General features: G+C 36.3%; 1 protein-coding gene across 1 annotated transcript in view; it reads right to left on the bottom strand.

Moving 5' to 3' along the window:
• TMEM131 (transmembrane protein 131) overlaps positions 1-25391 on the bottom strand; it is a 105434-nt gene that overhangs the window by 11379 nt on the left and 68664 nt on the right. The window contains 15 exon segments of the mRNA XM_067294343.1: positions 633-808; positions 4848-5443; positions 6024-6182; positions 9692-9877; positions 10986-11172; positions 12397-12539; positions 13181-13332; positions 14588-14654; positions 15067-15176; positions 15287-15425; positions 17347-17464; positions 17567-17642; positions 17789-17941; positions 23243-23329; positions 24987-25091. Coding sequence (XP_067150444.1) covers positions 633-808; positions 4848-5443; positions 6024-6182; positions 9692-9877; positions 10986-11172; positions 12397-12539; positions 13181-13332; positions 14588-14654; positions 15067-15176; positions 15287-15425; positions 17347-17464; positions 17567-17642; positions 17789-17941; positions 23243-23329; positions 24987-25091 — 2454 coding nt within the window.

Genomic DNA, 25391 nt, shown 5'->3' with positions numbered 1-25391 from the left:
CTCTCCAGTTACCTTTGCTTTGTTTGGTTTCATAGTACATGCTTTAGCACAAAATATGTATGACAACTTGAAAACTACACAAGTGGTTAAGAAGATTTAGTTTATTACCTAGAAGCATGTGGGCCCAAAAAGTAAAATAAAGGTAGGGGTACACAGTTGCATAAGCAAAGTAATTAACTACCTACTGACAAGTTACCACCAGTGAACTAATCCTTACTAACTGATTAAATACATGATTTTAGCATACATCTTAATAATCAGGTAAAAGCAGCATTCACCCCTTGTGTTTTACTCTGCAAATAGAATGGGCCAGGAGCACGCACGGAGGCAATTACCACAACTCTACTGACAACCGGTAACTTGTTCAGCCATAGTCACTCAGGCACTTTCAATTCTGAGACTGCATGATTCAGGCATGATGTTCACACTCCTCTTTTATAGAGGAGGAGTCTGAGAAGTGAAGGGAAAGATTGTGAAAGAGGGTTTTTAATTAACGTTCTTTCTTTGTTAGGGATTAGAGTATACGAAAGCCGAAAAAAGGACTCTGTATTCCAAAAAAAGTGCCGTGCTGCCTTAACGTGTGACCTGCCCCACAGCGACACAAGAGCCTCCATTCATGAGCAGGGCTGTACCTCTTTCAGAAGTGGTTCTGTATCTGGGTTGGAGGTTTCGGTTGTGGTTGAAGAACTGTCATCATCTGCCAGGGAATCCTTCAGTTCATCTTCCTGTTGCTTTCCCTTCCCTCTTCTTTCCTTTTCCTCTCGCTTCTTCTGTGGCTTAGACTTACGCTGAAGTACTTTTCCTTTCCCTAGGGAGATATGGACACTTCAGATCTTCAGCAGCAGTACTCTGAGATTGGCTAATTCACTTCATTGTAGAGGTTAACCTACATGGCTGAACCTCTGAAGTAAGTTTGAGTTTGTCCTCTGTTCTGACACAAATTATTTACAACCACTTCACACCACACATGAACAACAGCATCAAACCTGAAGAACCCTGATCTCCACAGTTACATTTATGCCCACCCCTGAGCCCTACCTCCAGTACCTCTCTATGGACAGTGGACACCTGCCTACAGGTAATTCTATTCTGCTGTATTCCTGGCATTTCTTTTAAACATCTTGGAGTTTAAGTCAACTGTTTCATCACGTAAGACTTTAAGATTTAAACAGGAACTTCAGAAGCTGCTGCAAGCTTTATTATCCCAACAAATGAAGAATGAAACTGCTTAGCATGCTTGTCAATTAAAAAACAGTGTCAGTCAAGAGTAGATGAGAACAGCCATTAACAGTGATCACTAATCGTAATAATCACTAACAAAAAGCCTAAAAATCTCACACCCAAGTATACTTTCTCCCCTCTACATATTTTGTCCTTTCAGATTTTACTATTTTAAGAGGCAAGGCTAAGCTGATTGTAAAATAGTTTGGCTTGACATGCTCAAGTGTTACTGCATCTCAAAGTAGAGAAAAAAATACATTAAACACTCCAGAGTGTTTAATCAGTTTTCCTGAAGCAATCTTCATATGAATAAATAGTGCTTGAACACTGCTGCTACTTGAACAACTGATTCTGTTTTTTTTCCACGCTTTCTCTAGCATACTGCAAGTTCAAAACGTAGAGATCTAAGAACCTTCAATATCAAGCCAAAGGTCCTGGCTCTCAAAAGAGAAGGGTACAAATTAGGCTCTCAGAGACTAAGAAAGTTATTAAAAAAGCATCAATACAGAGAAACTGTGAGTGTGTGAGTAGGGGGGGGGAGGGCAACAGGGAGGAAAAGTCATCTTCATCTTACCATCACCTCTGGTTATTCTTTTACAGGATAAGAACATTCACAATATCACTATGCCCTTACCAATAAGATCTTTCTTAGATACTAACCTTCAGACTAAGTATTTTCATTTATAAGCTGCACAGTGCATTCTGCTTCCAGGATGGTCTTAATACTTTCCTCAAGTAAAGACTAAGTTAAGCAGTGCTGAAGAAGTGGATTCAGCACCTACTGGGATTTGTGCCAGCTCATGTCAGAATTCAGTCTGCTAACAGACACTTGCTGTCATATTTGATTTGGCAAAATGCCCTCAGATGAAGTTTGTACCAAAGTATAAATTTGTCTTCAGTATGTTGGTAAATACTAGATACATATCAATTTTCAGACCTAATTTATAATCAGTGTTTTTCATTGATATAAATAACAAAAATACTGCAGATAAAATGTTCTTTTAATGTGAATGTAAATAAAAGTGTAAATACAAGATCTTTGTGTGAAAACTTTCTAAAGGTCAGCTTCAGGCCTCCTGGTGGGTATTCCATATTTGCTTCAGAAGGCCTCATTCTAAGATTTGTGTCAAATTTAGTCTACATTCAGGATTGCTAACAGTTTACATTTCATCATTAGAAAAATCTAATTGAAATGCTTTTGTGAAATAAAGATATAATGTAAAACAGCTGTTTAACAAAAAAAACTAATGCAGCCTCTGCAGCACTCTGCTATGGCCCAAGTACTAAGAACATGAAACAAAAAACTATAAGGACTGGAATCCTGAGCAAGATATTATGACATTCAATATTAGTCCAGAAGCTGCTGCTTCTGCAAATGTTTAGATAAACAGCTAAAGCTAGTCAAAGACAAATATCAAAAAACCAGTGTGTGCACATGTAGATCCAGACAGATAACAGAAGTTTGCCTAAAATTTTACATTTTTAGAAGAGGGCAAATGGTAATGGGCAAGTTTTGTCTCATGCACCAAGCTTTTGTGAGTCAAGTTATAGTTTACAGATAATGTTGGTTTTTTATATGAAGTCTGTCCAAAAAGAAGTCCATGTGAATAAATCTGAGTTATTGATCTGAGATGATGAAGAGTCAATAAAACTATCTCAATTGCAAAATATATTATATCTTGCAAAATATATTATGTATACTGTATCACATTTAAACAATCAGTATACCATCATGCTAAAGCAGAAATGATGCAAAGCTTCTGTTACAGGAAGAAAAATGTGGATTTATCTGAACGCATCTGTAATAAGGAGGTTACAAAACAGGAAAATAGCAAAAATGGATCCTGTGTAAGTGATTAAAAATTAATATTTTACCATCTTTGAGTCTGCTTTTGAAATTGATAGACAAATAAATGGCAAGCATGTATTTCAAGAAAATGCATTTAAATGTGGTTGAAAAAAATAATCATAGGTCTGTCAACAATTAGGAGAAACTATTTGCTAAGACAAGTTTCCAATACACAAACTGCTAGAAATTGTTAGAGCTACAAACATTTACTTGGATCAGGAATGCGCTTTTGAAGCAAACTCTCAATTGTCCCCACTTACCTGTGCCAGCTGCATCATAGAGCTGTCTTGGAGTGCAAGAACTAGTTTCCTTTTAGAATAAACTACAAATAGCAGACGTGCTCCAGGAGCATTCCCAACTCCCTTGGGCACACGGTCTATAAGACTGGATCCGTCCACAGTAAAAGCCCTCAAGAGTGCACAGTGAAGATGACAGATTCTCACTACCAGCCATTTTGCTTTACAGAGCTGCACTGCTGCAATATTTGCTAATGTAGACACAGTCCATGAAACCTACCTGCAGTCATATCATCTGTTGGAATACCATTTAGCCTTCATGAAATGGATACCTGATAAACAGGTCATAATTCTCTTAAGCTTAAGATTAATTCCTGTAACCACATCCCTTTGTTTTGTTTTCAGTTAGACAAAAACTAAGCCAGAAATAAAAGTAGCATATTTCAACTGGATCCCCAAACCTCTCATTACTTAAGAATTTCTCATTTGAAAGCCCAGATGCCACATCACATCCATTTGTAAGTATTTAACAACTTTGTACTCATGATTATTGTTAACAGACTGAAGCTTCATAATCACTAACACAAAAGTGCTTTCCTCTTTCGTGGTGCATGGTGTGTTATTAAACAGATGCTTCAGGGTTTATATGCCTTCCCAGCATTCTTTTCCTAAACTTTATCTCTAATAAACAAGACAGTATCAGTACTGTTTCTGTACAACACTTTTGTTAAGAAAAAGTGAAAAAATTAAAAATAAACTTATTATGATTAAATTTGAAACATTTATAACCATGTAATTCTGGGACACAACTGAAACAGCTAATACAAAAAGCATCATAAGAAGTTCTACTCTAACAAAGTATTTTTAGAAGGAAAATAACTGACATTTAATGTACGAAATTCAATAAATTGTTTTAAAAATTAGACAATCGAAAAGATGCATAAGTAATTCAAACTCAACTCTAACCTCATACAAAGATGAATGCAATTTATAAACACAGATGCCATATATTAATTTGCTGGCCACCTGACATCAAGGATTTTCTACCACAACTGCAAGCCTGGGCATGAAGAATTCCATTCCTAAACAATACTACAGTGATTTACAGTTCTCTGTTTCAGTTTTCGTAAAATACTAGGGAAACTTCCTTTTCTTTCCCTCAGTTCCCCAGTCCCAATCCAAACGGTGGGGGTGGGAGGGAAGGATGCTAACCCAAAGGCCAAGGAGTTGCAGTCAAAAGCATCTCTCTCCTTGTAGATATGTGACCTCTGTCAGGTCAGGTATCTAAATGTTCACATTTGTCTTCCTCAAAATGTTTCAAAAAATTTGCAAGAAGAATCACAGCCTAGCATTGCATGGAGAACTTCAGTGCCATAAAACAGATAAAGGAAGTGTTCAAGACAGACACATGCAGGAGGGCATGGAGCAGCTGAGAAGCTAAAACCTTCCATGCTATGAAACCATGACCTTTACAGTTGATCAGATCTTGTTCTGTGACTTACATAATGAATCATCCCGTTAAAAAAGCAGAATTGTATTACCTTTGTTTTTTGCTAGTGGAGATGGGGGCTGCTCTGTAAACACCTCTGGGGATGGGGATTCTGGGTGGTCAAAGTCTTTGTCCATAGTTTCTATGAGCCCAGTGAGATCTGAATCCTCTGAGCTGTGCCTTCTGCTGCCGGCGCATTCGGCGTGAGGTGGGCTGAGAAGCGGTAGCTGCGGCAAAGCACTTTCAGTCTGCTGCTCTTGCTGCTGGGGCCCAGGTGGCTGGGCCTGCTGCGAGGGCTGCTCTGCCAAAGCTGGCACCTGCTGCGAGCTCGGCTGCTGGTTCTGCCTCGTCCCCTTGGCTCTTTTGCCTGTGGCATGAGTCTGAGTTGGGGCACCTGAATCCAAGATAAAGGGGCCCACTCTGTTCACTGACTGCATGGAAGCTGCTTGTGCTGAAGTCCTATTAGGTATGCTTGAACTGGTTTTAGATTTGATGTTTTCAACATCAGGTGCATTTCTATTGCTGTGAAGGTGTGCTGTTGTGTTGCATTGCTTATGATTCCCTGCACTGGATCGTGAAGAGGAACTGACTGCTCCATAGATCCCTCTGGATGAACTGTGATGAGAATCTGACCCAAGCGCATTCAAGCTGGAAGAACAACAAGTGTTTAAATATACTCTACAATGTCTCTACTCTTCCTCAAGAAAAAAGAATTGCTATGTCCAAAACAAACTTCACCTATGCGGTTCTTGGCATATAATCAACAAAAATGCCTAAAACTTGTTTGACAAGTCAGTGGCATTTACCATTTCCCATTCACTTGCTCACTGCACATATGAACAGAAACAGAATAAAATGACAATCAATATATATGTAGAAGGAAATACTGAAGACAGAAGACTCTTTTTTAGTTTACAACCCCAAAGGTAGGAACTTTTGACCTGAAGTTTTTATGCAGCATATACCTTTCATTGTCGAGAACATTAACAGGAAATTTTACAGTTTGTTTTTACAAAAAAGATGAATATTTCTCACAACCACAACATCTATCTATCCTTTTATGATTGGCTATCTTTTGTCCATAAGAGGATCTTTATTTATTCACCTATTCTAAAGAGCAGTATTATTGGTCTGGCCTAATAATAACAACAACAACAATAATAATAATAATAATAATAATAATAATAATAATAATAATAATACCCACCCACCAACAACATATACTTACTTTCCATCAGATGAAATTCCAACTATTCTCCTGAGATCAAATGGCCTTCCCATATCAAAGGGAGGGTTTGACGCCTCAAAGGACAGGCGTCTCCTAAATGGCTCCCAAATTCCTTGAGCTTCTAGATAGGCTGTTCCAATTACCAAGAGAAAGAGTACACTACAGAGGACAAGAGAGGCAACTAAGTTATTTCTTAGTTTTGAGAATTTTTCAGGTTAATGAAGTTAATCAGACATACAAGACAAAATATTTGTATACTGTACTATGTACTGGAATCCTGAAAAGGAAAACTGCCTCCAAACCACAACTTTGTTTGACAGAAATATAAAAGACATAATCTAGCATGATATAAACATCAGCAACAACAACGAGAATAAAAACTAGAGACCCAAATCTGGCATGCAGCTTCCAAAAATACTAATCCAAAGGAAAAGAAGAAAGGTATTTGAAATATTAAAATGGCATCTAGGCGGTCAGCAGCTCTCTCAGATTGCCAGTGCAATTGCATTTTAAAGGCAGAGACCCTCCATAGGGAAATGTACTGCTGTTCAGAGAACTCAAGTTTAAGAGCATTACTTCAAGGAGTTCTACAGTTAACTGCATCTGCTGCAATACAGTTTGGGAGTTTGCCTGTGGTATAACCCACTGCAGTAGACTGTATTTTTGAATGAAGCAAGAAAATCACTGCAGAGACATTCATCATGGTGCTATGGACTTTATCTTCCAACAGCCGCAAGTTTCTGGGGGGCCTGAAGACTGTCTTACTTTTTATCCAAGACAATTTATGAGAACAGAACTTCAAATCAGCAATTTCAATTTCTGTTCTCCTCCCACTTCTGACTGCCATTTTTTTGTAAGCCAAACATACAAAAAACAGTATCAGTTCACACAAAAGGGTGAGACACCTCTTGCTTAATTGTAGCTGTTTAAAGGAATCTAGTGTAGGCATCACCTCTGAGTTATCAGCTATCACCAGATATGTAAGTGTCTTTAGACACCATCTCAACTGGTTATAGATACTTCAGCGTTTCTTTCCCTGCCCCAGTGATTAAAAGGGTTCTATACACATAATCAGATGGCAGAAGGTAGGCAAGATAAATCTTGCCCAAGAGATTAGCAAGCAACAGAAGTTAAAGAAACAGGGGAATCTTTTCACACAAGCTCACACAACTCCCTATTCAAGAGAGCAATATTTGCCTTGACTACCGTGCCAGCAAAAAGAGTATCGCATCTCCATCAACCATCACGGTACTATACTGCCTTTAGGAGACAGAGGGCTTAGGGCTTTGGAGGGTTTGGTGGGCACTCTTCACTTCAACCCCACGCTGCTCCCCTCGATGTATCGGTGCTGGCCTCTGGGCTCGGCAGAGGTTGTACAAAGGCAGCTGCAGCAAAAGGTCACCTTGAAGACCTCCCTTCCTCTGCTGCCCACTGGATAAGAACACTACTCCCTTTAGACAAGCCAGCTTTGTTGGTTTGATAAATTGAGTACCAACTTGGAAATAAAAAACAAAATGAAACAAAATCTTGTTTTGAGGTCTTTTTAATTGCACTTTCTGGTTTTGATTTGGGGAAGGTAGGGACTGTAGTGGTTTAGGCTTGGCAACATTTGTTTGCTTTTTTTTTTTTAATGAAGATAACTAGTCTGGAGTCATATAAACTGCAAAACAAATTGGTGTTTACATTTTCATATTGCAGTTCTAAGGAACCTTACAGTGGCGATAATGCGGTCTAGACACCAGAGGATGTTCTTGGTACTCCCTCTTTCCCCTCACAAGTTTAACCTGGAGCGTGTATCTAGTTGGAAAGTTCTTCATAAAAACAATTGACTCTTTCACTGTGTTTGTATGTGACCTATCTAGCTAGTTTTCAATATCTGAAGCCACAAGTATGGTAACCATCCAAAACAACAGTGATTTAGGGAAGACAACAATAAATAATACTTTATCAAAAGAAAAATGTGAGCTAGACAAACTCCTCAAGTTCATTCCTAGACATTGCACTCTACAAAAGTGTGTTAACGGCAACTAGGAAACCCCTACACATTATGACATTCTAAAAGCTGGTGACCCTGGTCAGGATGCTTAGAATATTATTGACGTGGTCACGTTAGCATTTTTCCTCTAATTTGCTGCCAAGTAGGATGCTTTGTACTTGCAGGAAAAAGACAGAGTGAATGAAAGGATTAGTATTCTGTCTTGTTTTGTAAAGTTTAATTCACAAATAAAGTACATACAAAATTCTCCAGACAAACTACACTTGTGAGCTGAACAAACACGTTATTCACTCTGTCAATAAACTAAACAAAAATTAAACTTATAAATTTCTAGCAACTATACAGAAGAAAAACAAAACTGTAAAATAAACAGTGCATTACTCAGGAAAGCGTTGAGGAGTCAGAAAAGAAAAAGAAGTGTGTTGTAACATTTTATCATCTCTATCCATTTCTTCTATCACTCCCAAGAAAACATTTATTTATTATATCACTCCTGAGAAAATATTTATGTCTTATAGCATACCACACTGGAAGAGACAATATCTTAATAAAAAAAAAAAAGTACAGGAATATTACACCTCTGATTTGCCACAAAGGCTATGGATAATCCTTCAGATTCACACCACCCAGGAAAACCACTTTTTCATCACAGACATCTACAGCAGCATACCATTTCACACACTAAAATACAAGTTTAATGCTAATGAAAAAGGGAAAAAGCATTTGTTGCTATTATGTTTCTATGGTAGGGTTTTCTCTAGATAAGGGCATTTGGGGAAAGCGTCTCACATCCAGGAGATTAGGAGGCAGGCATTGCTTATAACCTCAGATTTCAAAAAATAAAAATAGGTAGAGGTTAGAATAGGCAAATGCAGTGGAATTTTCAACTCAAATCTCAGTCACAGCTAATATCTCTTTCTTTGCTGAGAAAAGTGCACTACTCTGCTACTGCGTAACCCCCAAGTGCTCATGTCAGGAACAATGCCCTTCAGGTTCTCAGAAATTCCATTATTAGTATCACCAGCTGTCTGTCACATACAAATGACAGCCAAGTTAAATTCATCCATAGCATCTGTTAAGCTCATTAAAGTCACCGTCTCATATCTTCCCTACAGCACAACGCTACAAAAGGGATGCTTCAACATCTAAGGTAACCACAGTGTTCTAACACCTAATTTAATGCAAGTTTGGCTTAGTTAGTTATCAAAAAACATACAAATAAACAAAACAAAAATCCCCAACCAACCAACCTCCCCCCCCAAAACAAATAAACAAACCAAACCAAAACACCCCTCCCCCAAAATGAACAAAAAACCTCCCCCCCCCCCCAAACCCCACATTACTCAGGTTAACAGGAATATATATATATATATATATATATATATATATATATATATATATATATGAATGACTTAAGGAAATGGGCCCAAGCAATAAGTATATTATTTTATTTAATTTTGAATGAAAAAAAGTTTGCATTTCTCAACCCTAAGCCACTTACACTAAATCCACAGTAGTTTTATTAATTTGCTCTCCTTTTCCACCTCACCTTATTTTATTTTCCACTGATTATAACATGTATTGTCACTTTCATACCTTCTCTGTAATCTGTATTCAAGCAGCTGTATTTCATGTACACATATTGATAAGAACAAACACATATATACACTACCTCATTATTCCTGAGATGATTATGTACAGTGCGAGTTCCCAGTTGGGCCTGGGTAGTGCTTCTGCACATGTTGCTAACATATGATATGGAAGGGAAGCATTCAAGACAAATATGAATTCAGAGCCTCCTGCAGTGACGAATTTTAATTCACGGATGACTCTGGAAGCAGTGAAATCTGGTGTAAACCTGAAAACAAAGTGAAGTATGTTAGAACTCTTCACATGAAGAACACAAAAGTTCTAGATAACTTATATTCTTCACAGTCATTCTTTAAAAAAATGCCAATTATTGTTTGAATGAGATGTCAGTCATGGCATTTGCAACAAATAGCCTTAGTAGTATGACTAATATCGTCCACACAACTAGCCTAAAAATACTTATGCACATCTTTCAAATAGTTCAAGATACAATTGACCACGCTTATAAGCGCCTCCCTGATCCACCTATACAGATGTACAGGTATAACTATAACTAAGCTATAACCAAGCAACGGAGCCAATCACCATGTGAGCTGTAAAGTTTTTAAACGTTCCTCTTAAAACAAAATTAAATTAAATCAAAACTGGATGCCTTTTTCAAAAAACATCATCACTATGTTCTTGTCTCATCACAATTCAGATTGCAGTTTCTGTTGCAGAAACACTAGAGAAGTTTCATTGCCTGCAGTATCTTGTATATCCTCTTGCATAACAGTATCATCTTCTGAACTTTTTAGATAGCATATTCCAAATAATTAGCCTTAAATCCAAGCAATGTTAAAGGAAATTTTTTTGGTGTACAGATCTTTTACATTAAAAATTTGCAGAATTAATCATCATAATCATGGAAACAGACAAAATATCCAAGATTAAAATGCTGTACATTATGATAATAATCCTTAGACCAAGAGCTCTTTTCCACATACTGCAATGCACCAAAAACATATGTAAATCTGGATCTCAAATGCATTCATACCCCAAATGAATGAAATGAGTAAAAAGCTGTATAGTAGCACTATTCCAACTCAGTAAGTTATATTTACTGGATAGTGACAAAAGTAATACTATAGTTAGTCATGAAATCTTTAAGTTCTTAAAAAAAAAAAAAAAAAAAAAAAACCCCCCCAAACCAAACAGTGTTTACATGAACAGAGGAAAATTTTCACGTTTTAAGTTGTATAAGAAAAGAACCTTCAAAGCTTATGTAAAACACCCCAGAATTTAACCAACACAGATTTCCTTCAGAATAGAACAAGGAATACAAAATTCCTGAGGCAAGACTCCATTTAGATGACTGTAATAAAAAACACACTTACAGTATGACAATGTCTTTAGAGGCATTGGCACTTAGTGCAAACTCTTGACAGTTAACTACTTTAAATCCATATCCTTCACACGTATATCCACTGATTTCCATAGATTTCACATTAATCTGCAGCTGCCCTGTATTTTCCACTTTAAATGTTCTTCTCAGCGTGAAATTTGGTTCTTTTAATTTCATTTCTAGAAACAAACAGAACAAAGTAATTAGTGTTGTGTTAAACTGATATCCTTCACTATATTCATAAATCAAAGCAGAAGAGACAGCTCTGTCAGTATTACATCAGGAGGGAGCACTAGGGAAGCCCATGGGCATCTTTGGATAATCTGCAGATCTCTGCAGCCAGATTCTCGTCCCCGTCAAGGTGCAGCACTTTTGTACAATTCCAGAGTGCTAACTCACCAGGGGAAAAAAAAACCCAACCCCCAAACCTCGGATAGATGATTTTTTGTGAGGCAGTAGCGCTAGGCTGTAAAACTGTGTGATCTACTCCTTAGTATAGTGGTACTCTGTGAACAAAGTCCCAGCACTAATAGAATTAAAAAGCTTATTTCTGAGATAATTTTGTTCTCTTGAACAGAGTAAACAGATATCTGATATACAATACAATATGTAGATACACTGATACCATCTTAGAGGTCGTGCCTTAAAAATGACATCCATTGCTGAGATACACATATCTTACTAGCAAAAAATACCTAAGCTACAATGTGTAAGAGAGAGTGACTAAGATTCTCTTGAATTTTTCCTACCCATCTCCCAAAAGCAGAAAAATCTCAGATAGTTAACATGGCGCCTTATAAATATGTCTAAAAATCCTCAAGTAATGAAGTAGATTTTAATACCAGGTAAGACTAAACCTCCTTTACCAGTTCCTTTGGAAATACAGGTATTCCATTGCCCTCCTCTCAGAAGCAAACTTGGGGCACAGAACAAAAAAATCTCATGACATTCCTAATCCCCCTGAACACAGAACAGAATTTGTCTGGAATTTAATTTTCCTAAAGGAACTCCCTCTACCCTTTTCCCTGTTGGCCATGTACATGCAGATTCTGAAGGAGTCAGGAAAAAATGCATAGAAAGTTGCAGTCATGATCCAATTTTACTCACATTTAAGAATTAGAGATTATCCCAGTAGAATTTCTATCTCCTCTACCTTGAATTTTAGTGGGGGAAGGACATTTGTTTTACTTTTAGATTTCTTAATTATCTTCTTAGAATGAAAAAGGTCAAATATTTCTTTTTCTTTTTTTGCCTAAATTAAGAAGCAACTTTAATATTTTTAAAGGAATTAAATTTCTGGGGCACTAGAAGAGGGAAGAATTGTTTCCACACATACATTTTAAGTTGTACATGTAAAACATCACTGCATTTCTGTTCAGCACAGTAGTTCAAGAAGTACTCACTTTCTGAACAGTCTTTTAATAATGCTTCTGTGATTTTAAAGCGTAAAGAACTTCCTGGACCAGGAGGTTTGCCTGCAACCCTCAAGCTCTCAGTCGTTCCTTGTCCTTGTACCATTATGGCATCTATTACAGTCAAATTATTTCTGGGTACACAGAAAATGGGGAAAAACATTCATAACAGAATTATGCAGTTTGTTGCTCCTGAAAACATCTCTACAGACTATGAAGTTACATCCCAATCCTGGAAGACAGAAGTATAAGCAGTCCCACAGATAATTTCCCACAGTATGGAAGAAAATTGTGCACATCTCCATACATAGTATTTGCAAGACAAAAGCCTAAGAAATCACAACAAAGCATAAAAATAAAAAAGAGGTACTAGTTATAGTTTGTATTTCATCATCATGTTAAAAGCACCACACTTCAAACAGCAAATGCAGTTATTCAAACGGAGCTCTTCTTTACAAGTAAGATGCAAGTTGCAGCTGGATCTTGCAAATGGCACTTATAACTAAGTCCCTGCTTTCAAGACATTATGTATTTAAGAATTTAAATATAATAACGGGCTATATATTTATATCAGAAAGTATATATTGAATACAGTTTAACTACTGTAAAACATATAATTACATTTAAACAAAATCTGTTTATCCAGACAGCTATGATTGTACAGTTACTTTTGTACAAGTTGTAATTTCCTGTTGACAGCTGGTCACAACTATGACCTTATGTATAAACAATAAGCATCAAAAACTCAAACTTAATTCAGAAATATCTATCATACCTGATAACAATTAACGATGAAACAGTTTTATTAAGAACTGGAGCAAATTTTACTTTGACAGACTTTCTCTCTCCAGGTTTTAGTATTAGGTTTAAAACTGAGTGCCGAGCCAGGCCCTTTGTAAGTCCTACAGTGCTCTGCAGTGGCTGGACCTTAAGACAGCAGGAAAACAAACAAATAGCACTTTTTAAAATAGGAAATTTTTACAAGTGTTTAATGAACTGATATTATTTTAGCTAGAAAATAGATTTTGTCATAAAAAAAGTGCACTACCCAATGAACTGATTACACAAAAGCTTTTTAGTTAAAAGTTAACTGGAGAACATTTTCTTCTCCCTTAAAATACATACATAAGCTTACACTGGGCCAGTATGAAATGGAATTTCCCTTTCAGTGGTTCATATAACCTGAAGGGCCTGAAAGCCAGCTGGAGTTGGATCAGACAAGAAAAGCATGTTACTGCTGCTATTTTGCTACTTGAGCCAAAAGAGCATGTTGCTCTTTTGTGACAAATACTAAATTATTTCTCTACAAAATATTTATTTCTACTTCAGAAATTACCTTCCTGACACTTCTATCTTAAAATACTGTATCTTTTACCCAGAGAAAAAGAATTGATAGTATAAGAAATTCTCTATTTATTACTAATCCAGCTGTGCTTATTAATAACCAAAAGACCAGAGCAACTGAGCTAAAATATTTACATGTGGATTCATAAAGCTCTCAGGCTCTAAGAGTTCAGAAGTTTTTTTTTTAATGTATATTTCTAACACTATGTTAACATTAAGCCATTATGTATCATTTTCTATCCTCTATGTTTCATTATCAAAACATTTTCAGAATATTGTCTTTGCAAAGTAAAGGAAAGAAAGGGGGGAAAAAAGGCAAACTTGAAATAGAAAAACTATTGAAAGCAGGATATTTTGCTAGATTTGCCTCAGTGCAAGCACTGAATTGCTAATCTAAAACTAACTTTAAATGGAGGGGAAATGCATGTATATTGGATTAGAAAAGAAAGTGTTCAGGATGTTGCAAGACCTATAAAAAAAGAGTATATACTTAAGGTTGTCCACAAAATTTCAAGCAAGTTTAAAATGAAAAACAAAGCAATGAAAACCCAATACTTAGCTAATTTTAGAAATAGCAACCACTATGCTGAAGAAAATGAGTCAATACAGTTCTTCTGTAGTTTCTACAATCCTGTTACACAGTAAGCACACAGTGAAAGTGATATTATAAGTTACATTTGAAGAAACACGACTTTTACTATTTCCCTGAAAATATCCAAAGTAAGTATCACGTTTTTCACACACAGTAATACTAAACTTGAAGGAACATTTTAACAAAGCCCCACAACATATTTTTAATCCCCCCCCAAATATCTAAAGAATGTATTGAAATACTTACACAGTTTCTGAAGACCTGGAACTCTAGAGTCCTCAGACTGAAATTTGTTGGTTTACTCAAATTAAACCTGAAACAAAAATATCATTTTTTCCCCTTCAAATCAAGGGAGACCATAACATACTTGTACATATTACAGATTTTATCACAAATCGAGAACTTATGGTAAGACTAAAACAATACACAGCTGAAAGTATCACGTGGTTTTTCTTATTTCCTCCCTCACATGTCGAGTTAGGGAAAAAATGTGAACAACATTAGCTCAGCACCTTTCCCCAACAGATGGCCAACAACAAAAGAATACAGAGGGCCCTTTGGTGACAATCAGCCTAAATTTCGTTCCCCTTGGGCCAATGATCCAAATTCTAGAAGCAGCCAGTACTGTAACTGCCAACACAGCTGCCAAAGACTGCATTTATGTTTTATAAAATGCATTTCGCAGTACAGCGAGAAAACCCTGAATACTTTAAAATAAAGCTTACCGTTCTAACAGTTTATCGACAAAGATGGATGGGTTAGAATAGAGAGCTATAGGAAGGAACTGAACATACACAGGAACGTCAGCTGGATTTTCTAGAAAAATTTCTTCCTCCTAATCAGAAACACAATTTTTGTTAAGTTTAAATTTGGATTAATTCTAATTACAAGAAGTTATGAAAAATACAGTCCCTATAAAAAGATGCTATTAACACAGTAACTTACTGATGAACTGTTTGTATTGGTAAGCGGGAAGCTTAAATGGCGTGGTGAAGTGAGTATGGAAGGCCAGGCCATTTCTGCTGTGACTTTCAACTGGACATCCTTCTGCAGATCTGTGTCTACTTCGAACACAGCATTCAGTCTGGAAAAGTATTAAAAACCTTACTTTGTAAAAGTAAAATGACAAAAACTTGGAAAAAGCAAGCCTGGAAAAAGAAAAGTGCTTAAAAGCACCCTGAAAACAGTATTAATTTGAAAAACAGCACAGTCCATTATATTTATATGCAAGGAAAACATTTGAACTCTGTTCGTATGCACTGCTATTAAAAAACACAACAAGAAACCTTCAAAACATGCTATAGCAGACCAACCCAAATATTCTAAAGATATTTGCTATTTAAGTGCTGTTGTCAACATCTATCCATTCTAAACTCTACTAGGCCCTCTTTATGGAAGAAGATGAGCAGAAAACGTGGTAGGACTTGCGCATAGTATCATAAATCTTGCAGCATTTGCATTTCTCTTAGATCACTATCTTCTAGACAGAGAGACATGAAATTTTATCTTTCATTAGAAAGTACCTAGCTATTATTGTTGCAAATTTGAAAATCTGATTGACTCGGATCAGTAAATGAAAATAACTCAAAATATATTTTAAGAGATCAAGAGATATTATGTAACAATTATGGCCTGACCATTTTTTGCTAAGGCATAAGCAGTAGAAAGGGAAAAAGTCCTACTACAAACTGTTTCCAAAACAACACCCAGATACTCCCCAAAACATACTGTGGCTGTACATATGTAATGTACAGTAAACATGATGCACTCTAGCTGTGACAGATACAGGGAGTATATGCCTAAACTTCTAACAAATCCAAAACAAATCTGTGAGTTAGTCACACTTGGTGTGAGCTACTATTTTCATTACTGAATGAGATTCTTTGCTATTTTCTGACCTATACAATAGACTTGGTGCCAGTTCTCCCACAAGCTCTCTACCAGGAGCTGAAACAAGACTAACAGTACCGAGTCCTCCAGTCAGCAAAACCAACGAAATGCTAGACTTCAGACTAGAAAGTATTTTGGGAAGGCTCCAAAGACCCAAGTCAGATCCCCCACTGTACTCCTAAGGTACATACTTTCTCCTTTGCTTAATGATACCTTGGATAGCTGGTTAATTTTAAAAAGCATTATATATTTTGCTAAAACTGCTACTTCTTCAGAAATAGTTTCTAATAGAATTTTCCTTGAAATATTCTTGAAAGTTACCAGTGTGGATAAATAGAGGATTCTGTTCAGGTTAAATTTCTTTAGGAGTTAACAACATATCAGCATTGTAACAAAAAAACCTGATAAAGGAGGTATGTTTTTATTATTGTATTTAGCTAAACAGAGTCATTTTGTTTTTCTACAAATACCCATACCTATTTTGAAATGGCAGTTTGAATGCTATTATCACAAATGAGACATTACTTGCTGTGAATGTTAACTTGTGTCTCTGTTGAAGTGTAACAGCTTTACATATGAGAAAGCAGATGTTTAAAAAGTACATTCCAGCCCACAGAGTTTGACTTTTTCTAAAAATTAGACAGCAATGATTATTCACCTTCTATTTAGTATCTCTCAAGGAGAAATACTAGATGATTTGATCTTTCACTGAAATATAATAATCTCGGAAGAGTAGCAATAGATAACCTCTTAAAATCCTAGAGAAATCAGGGATATTAAGGTTACTACATTAAAAAAAATTAAGCAGGGATCTGAACAAACAACATGCATATCATCTGTTTTATGAAACTTTGGTAGAGTAGCGACTGTTGCTGTTGCCACCTTTTCAAGAACTGCAGCATGCTCCAGCTAATTTCCTCAAGTCAAACAAAAACACAATTTTTTTTTTTAAAGCATTTTCTCTACAGGGTTTTCAGAGCAGGTTTAGAAACTCCTTTTCTGCTCTCACTCAAAGAACACTGCACTATGAAAAATCTGTATTTTACGTTGACCATACATAACAGAATTATCTAGTGATTTAGGGGCTGAGGAAGTAACTAGGGTAAAACACTTACCTATGACTTGAGTTCTCTTTTATTTCCATCCAGCCTTTGAACAAGTTCTCATGTAAATCCCAGTCAGAATCCCATGCATCTTCTTGCATTGCTAAGTTGTGCTGAACTTTAGATTCCGCTTTAAAATAAAATGTATTTTTTAAACCCTTCACGTAAAATCATTGTTTAAGTAGAAAACTAATTTTTTTAGCTTTTAATTGCAAAGGTGAAACTTACTTACATTTAGATAAAAAAGGTAATCCTACATAACAATGATCCCCACATTGTAAACCAGGATCAAAATAAATATTTGCAATCTGCAAAATAGATATGAGAGATCAATTAAGAAACTGCACAGTAACTCTAATAACCAAAGACAAAAGGAAAAAGATTTCTGATGATCACAGAAATTTACATATGCTATATATGAGAGAGAACTTGTATAAATAAGGCATAAACAAACCTTTGATTTTTTTCCTGGCTCTAAATCTTCTTTATTACTTCTTAGCCTCTTGTAATAGAACCTCACATCTTCAGATAGGGAGCGTATGTGCTGTATTTTCACTTTCTGGGAGAAGGAGTTCATAATGTTCAGGCTCTGGTGGACTACCTTCCCCTAAAGAAAAGATGAAATACATCTGCATGATATATTTTTTTCCTAGTACATTTGTTTAGTTATGCAGGCTGACAAAGACCACAGCAGAATGGAAATATCTAATCAAAAGCCACTTTTATCACTTTGAGATAGGTTTCTGTGAATTCGCATTCTTTCCTCCACTTACTCCCAAACACAGTTCACCCCTCTTTCAAAATAAGCAAGTCTTAAGTATTTTAGAGAGCTAGGATGACAGTTATATTTACTCAATTTATGTTAAAAAAAGTGCCAAAAGATGAAAGGAAAGGGAAAACTTTGGTTTTGTCAGTCACCTAATACAAAAGGAAAACAAGCTTCTTATAATAGTAGATCCAGTACATAGCTCCTACAAATTAGAAATAATCTGAAAAGATTACAGTAGAGTGAGTGCAGATTACAAATACTCCAGGTGACAGAGTGCATTTTAAAACATAGGTACAACCCTCTCTCCCATCCCCAATGAAATCAAGATACCAGATACAACATCAAAAAAAAATCCAGACCAAAACAACAACAAAAAACACAGTGGAATTTTTTTCCACACCTTTACACCCTGCCTCCTCTTCTGAAGCAAGCATTATTTTACCTTTTAAGCACATAATGCATAGTTTAATTGTATGCCATTATTAGGATCATTATAATGCTTGAGCCCCCCCTTCCCTACCTGTTTCCAAACTCTCTCCAGTGTGACCTCACTTGTAAATGATTCTGTGGTCATGTTTTTCACCTTACCTCAAAGCCCAGCTCTGGTGAATATAGGGCAAAAGATAAATTGGGAAAAAAAAAAAAAAAGGCTATTCAAGGTTGGTGACAAGATTTCAACTTTTATATCAAACAAATAGAAGCAAATTAAATGTCCAAGACTATCTTCTAATGAACAGGAATGGAGGTTTAAAGTTCCCTTAAAACAATTCTTTTAGTTTTTTGTTTTTTTTTTTAATTTCTCAAGATAAGGACTGAAGCAGAGAGCTGTGCTTTGCAGGCTCAAAGTTTGACTGTGGCCTCAGAAAATAGTAACATACCAAAACAGTCTCAATATTAGCAACATGAGAGGGAAGAAACCACAAGAATGATTTGCTAAATAGTGTAAGTGCTGTTAAACTGAACAGGAGGTGGAAATGACCATGTCTGAGCTTCACCTATGGAACACCAGGAGTAACAAACCTCCATCTACCGGGCAAGATAAAGGTTCATTAAACTGTAGAACAAACAGGGTTTTACTAAGACCCTTACTCAGCTTTAAAACACAAAACAACAGATAAAGGGGAAGATTTTACCATTCAGTAATTAAAACAACAAAAAGAACAAAACAAAAAAAACCCAGAACAATGATATTCAGCACAGGGGTCCTTGAAGATATGCTTTGTTCAGGGAAGAAAGTCAAGAAAGGTGGCACTGTAAGCCAACAATACCATTACAAAGTAGAAGTTAGCACAGTTAAAAATCTGTTTAAATCAAAACACTGATCTTTACAAGGACAATATACACTATGAGTGTAGTGCTGACAGTCTTCTACAGAACTCTGAAAATTGGACTTAGATGCAGACACAGGAAAATTATAAACACAGACAGACAGCACTTAGACCTGGGCAGTTGCAGGAAAATTACTTCCTAGACATGAAATGAAAAACAAATGTTACTAGAACTGTAGTGCCTGATTATTCCTGGATGTTAGAGCTCTCAAATATTTCCCCCAAACATTGAAACAAGAAGAGCCGATACTATTTTAGTCTCAGTTTCAGCAAGTAATGCAGGCATTACAGAATAGCTAGATGTAAAAGTTTCATTCAGTGTTCAGTGATCATAAATTTAGTTTGAAAAGAGTCCAAGATAAAGGAAAAGTAAGTCTGCTGTCATTATTCTTAAATATCGAAAGAGCTAAGTGATGAACTAATAGAAGTGGTTAGTGAAGTTGACTGCTCTGAGAAGCTTAGGGCTTAAACACAGAAAACAGTCCAGACTTTTGCCAAAGGTGATAACACTATCTGAATCTATACTCTCAAACATGGGAAAGAGTGTATGCAGGAGCTCAAAGGCTCCCTGAATGAACAATCACTTGAAAAGTTCACTAGAAAAGAGCATGAAGTCAACAAAAATTACAGCACTCTGGGGATGAAAGAACGATGACAGTAAAAAAGTTTTGCCTTAGAGACTGAAAAATGCAGCATTACAAGCGCACCCCCCCAAAAAAAACAACAAAAAACCCACACCTGAGCTGACCAAGATCTTGGATGTATATTAAGATGTTGAGAAGTTCTTCAGTCATTCCAGTGAGAAAAGATGACAAAATAAAGGTGAGATTACAAACAAACAAGAAACCCCCCATCTTATGGCCTAACATTTTAAATAAAGTATTTTGCTGCAGGGTTCAAGGAGGATAACAGTCTTGACAGAATTCAGGATACAGAAAACAAATTGCCTTATCTATGGTGAAAGAAAAAGAAATGAACAATTAGCTATTTCAGTTTGTCACAGGCTTATGGAGCAGTTGGTAGATGAAGTTACACATACAGTAATAAGTGTAATAAATATCCAGATAATTATGAGACCACATAGTCGAATAATAGGAAATAGAGAGCCTAAAGATAAAAAATAAGAAGTGATCTGTGAGACTGTAGGCATGACAGTTTGACCTTAAGAATAACCAAAGGCTTTAGAACAACTTGTGAAGTAGGCAATAAAAAGGGAGGTGAAAGGATAATGGGATAAATCATCCAGTGATTTACTAAGATCCTGTTGACTAACCTAGCATCTTCCTCTGACAAGCCCTATTGCATTTCCTTTTCAAAAAAGGATCCTTAATCTAATGGTCATGAGGTAAAGCATGATAACATGCCAGTGAAAAATCATTTTCAAGTGCACAACCTGTAAGACCAGCAGCAGGAGCAAGAAGCTGTCTGTAGGACAGGCAGTGTTCTAAGACAGAAAGAATCAGGGTGAAATAATTAGTGGGAGAAGACTGGGCTAGAAATATTTTCACTAAGAAGCAGGAAAAGATAAGCATAATCTGCTGATGCTGCAAAGTTAAGAAGCATTTTCAGAAGACTGAAAATCAAGATAGCATACAGATTGACTTACTGGTCTTGAATAGGGGAATAGGACCGAATTCAATAGTTGAAAACACAAGATCATGAATTTAAAATCTAATAAGTTTATTTTAAGTTAAGTTTATATTAAGGTTTGACCATACCATATATGCTCGATCCCATGACAGACTGAGACTATGCAGTACAGACAAGGAAACAGAGAAATAATTCCAACATGGATCAGCTGAGATATTCTCACTAGAGATAATTAAGACTTGTAAAAGAATACAGTAAAACCTTACTCGGATGACTATATAGATGTGTGATCGCTCACATAAGAAAAGACAGACTGCTGCAGATGAAGGAAAGGATCAAAATGATGAGCAGGGAAATACAGAGCGTATACAGTAAGAGAAAGATTAGGGAAAAAAATGGCTTTCTTTAACCCACTAAGAGGAAAGCACAGCAGATACACTGCTCTGTACTAACATCAAGTGCTAAAAAGAGAGAAGAGAGCTACTTAAGCTCAAGGACAGTGCTGACATAGAATAAATAAAGCGGCCAGGAATAATTTTGGACTGAAAAATGCAGGAATGTTCGCAACTATCAGATAAGCACACTTCAGGAGTAACTTCTTAGTAGCAGTAAGGAGGGAAAAAAAGAGTCATTACTATGATATATAAGAAACAGAAAGAACTTTAAAAGACTTGTAAAAATTCTCAGGCCTCAAAAGAATCCAAACAAAGGCCAGAGGAAATCCAGACCCTTATTCCAGGCCAAGACAAGCTTCAAAACATCTTCCTGGCCAAGTATGGTGCTGAGGCAGAGTGGTTACATACTGAAGGCAGCTCTGAACAATATGCACGATACTTAAAGGAGGCAAAGCATGAAACAGAACGTGGTTGCATGGATGAGTGGTGTGAGTAGCCTGTGAGAGGCTTGCGGAGTAGGCACCAAGCCAGGGACTGCTTCAAGCATTTGCACAGCGTAGATGTGACCAGTCTGTTGAGGAAGGTGCTCCCTACGAGCAATATGAATAAGACATTTAGCACAAACTGATCTGCAAAAAGTGACCAATTTCCAGATCAAGTCACAAAGACAGCTTAGAGGTGCAAGCCTCTCAGGTCTTTGCCATTCCCATGTTCCAGAATGCCTGACTGTTTAGGAGAGATGCTATTCTGTTATTCTAACATAACACTTTGTCCAGTCAAATATTTCTTTAAATTTTTCCTAAACCTGTACAGTAATCACTAGCAGATACTGTAGTATTCTCCTTTTTGAGTGCTGTTTTTCAAAATATATTGAAGTTATATTCACATCCCTGATCTTTTATCCTTGCAGGAAATTGCTCAAATAATTTCTATCACATCATCTCCATCTCCTTTTACTACCATTTCTATTTTTTCTTTCAGTTTTTAATCCCTTTCCCAATGATTTTCAATCATACTGCATTCTCTACTCATCAGAAAGTCACATGAAGTTCACACTTGTGTAAAATGCCAATCGTAAAATCAATATGGCTCAAATGCCCATGCTCCCATGGTTATGCTGAATGCTAAGTGGAGAAGAAAATATTAACTGGTATAATGGCTTGATGCCTGAATCTGTAGCCCTGAGCAAAGTCATCACTTCTGGCACTCCCTGAGTAAACATTACTGCAGGAGCAGGGATGAAAGACATGTCACTTCCCAGGAACAGCAATTACATGTTTTTGCAGAGCAGCAGAGTAGCTGCAGAGTCACACAGCTTTCTTGGCTTCCTATTCCTGTACTCTACCATGTACCCTCTCAAGAAGATCCACTTCCAGTGTGGAAACAATAAAATAATCCTTCCACAGAGATCAAGGACTTCTCATCCTGAAACTTCAGTTCATTAGCTGACTATTGTTTCTGGCATTACATTGTTTCTGAGAAACGCACTTGCACTTTTCTCTCTTACTCATAGTACCAACACGCATGAAATGATAAGAAAAAACAAGTGATCACAGCTACATTAGAACAAAGCTGCAAAGAATCAGGTCTGGGACCATGCCAGTATTGCAGACTCCATTCAAGCAGATGCAGTAGAAGAGAAGTAGGGATAACTCATGCTTGGAACACGTAGAAAAAAAACGAGTGGCAAGCAGTATGTTAAGAGTTCAGAAGCACAATCTCTCCAGCAATATGACAACATGCAACAACTCAAGAAAGCAGTTTCTCTTGAAAGGGACAGACAAATAGAAAACACAATGTTTAAGGCTGTGAACCAATTATCTTACTGGAAAGGATGGTGGAAGAAAAACGTGTTTTGGGGAGCAAGTCAGTGAACCTACAGCAATTACTGCCTTCACTGGTATAGTTAAAATCTGAAAGAAAGAACAAGAAAGTTTAGAAAAAAATACATTAATTTCAGTCTTTAAATGTCTGTTTCATTGCTTACAATAACAAAATCCTGAAATTCTAGAATTCATGTTTCAAATGTATATATAAACCTGACACTGAGCCATGAATTAAAATTTCAACAGAGATCGTCATACTCAAAATGGTCACTTCAGTCATTTCAGCATTCAATCCCAATCACAAGTTTTGTCTCTTCAAAATTTTATTGAAGAAATCTTTCTAAAAATGGCTTCTCAAATCACAATATTGGCTAGCTGTTCATTTCATCAATACTACAGGAAAAATAGGAAGCATATCTTTGCTCAGCCACACTTAGCATCATTTTACATGGAACACAACAGCAAAGTTAAAATACAAGCTCTCCAACGGGGCATCATTTAGTCTTACTTGAGCAGGGCTTATTCTGTTGGATAACAGGATGATGTCTTTAAAAAAAAAAAAAAGAATATGAGGGAAGAGGATAAACTAAATTTTTCAAAAAGCATTAAAAGTCATGATAAGACCCTGAGATAGAATTAGAGTCAGAAAAAGGAGTGTAGAAGGGACAGAAATATAGCAAATACTAAGCATCTCAATAATGAGATCCTTACTGTATTGGTAGAGTAACTTGTAAGAACAAACAAGAAAATAAAAGGCTTCAGGTTCTGATACTGAAAGGACATGCGTGCACATTAAAAAAAGTCAAAAATCTCAGACAACTGGCAGAAATTAAGAATTTCCTATTTTCTGTAGCTTCATCAGAACCACACATTAAGCTGTATCATCTTCTGACTTCATAAGTGTAGCATGAACATCACGTTTATTTTTTTCTATGTATATAACTCAAAGATAGTGAAAGCTATAACCCAATGATACTAAATATCATTCCATTATGATTTAGAATCTTTCTCTCCTAAGAAATAATTTATTAGTATCAACAGGAAAGACTTATGAATTTGAGAATTAACTGAATCATCTTCTCTCTTTTACTAACCTCAGTGGAAGAACTCTGCTGCATCAATTGTCAGCAAACTAATTTCTCCAAAGCAATTTTCACAGGGGGTTTTTACAATAAACCTTGAAAATTATACCTTGATTTTAGTAACTGACAATGCATCAAAAAAGCATATTGCTGAGATGTGTCATGGCAAAAGATTCATGCATTGATGCTTTGAGAATGTGTCATGTCATTGAAGCTCACATGGACCCATACCTCAAAGCATTAGGTCAGACTGAAATGGAAATTTCTGAAAGCCAGGTAAAAGCATAATGAAAGTCATTCTTCATTCCTTCAGAGAAGATACAGCATCAGTAGCACTACTGTCATTTCCTCCAAGGTTAACTTCTCCCTGAAACTGCAATCCATCCACTAATACAACTTTTAAAACTTCATGTTTTATGTCATTTACAGTACAAATTAAGACAAGTTGCTATACTCACCAACCACTCTTCTGAGTTAATTCAGCCAGTTTAGAAAGTCTTACAGTACAAAATATGAGATCACTAAGAAAACAAACTCTTATTAATATAACCAAAATATTTGTCACCTTCCTCCCTGCCTTATTACACCTATTCTTTCTCATGTTCACATTAAGAAAAAACCACATCATTTGTGCAGCCCCAGTGAATATACAATAAATATACCTCATAGTCTGTTGTGATTTGTACGGCTCCATCATGAATTCCTTCAAGTTCTTTTGCTATTAGTTTTACTCTAAACACAGCATAATAACCAGATGTTAGTATCACCTGTAAATGGTAGAAACAGAGTCATCCATTGTCCTCCATTAAACAGAAACAAATTTCACAAAAAAACATACCCCAACCCCCCCTATTTTTGTAAGCTGGTCTGTTTGAAACACATCTGTCAATGGTAAATACAAGAAAAATTCTATCTCATAACTGGCTAATACAAAAATTAAACACTCTTTGGGCCAATAAATTCCACTCTTTCCTTAAAAATGGTTAGTATCATCTGAGGCCATGGAGATTACAGTCTCTGAATCTTTCTCTTTCAAAATCTAACTAATCTGAACATAACACAACTTC

The sequence above is a fragment of the Apteryx mantelli genome, chromosome 1, assembly GCF_036417845.1.
Source record: "Apteryx mantelli isolate bAptMan1 chromosome 1, bAptMan1.hap1, whole genome shotgun sequence".
NCBI lineage: Eukaryota > Metazoa > Chordata > Aves > Apterygiformes > Apterygidae > Apteryx > Apteryx mantelli.
Note: the sequence above shows the minus strand (reverse complement) of the source record. Positions and strands in the feature narration are given on the sequence as shown.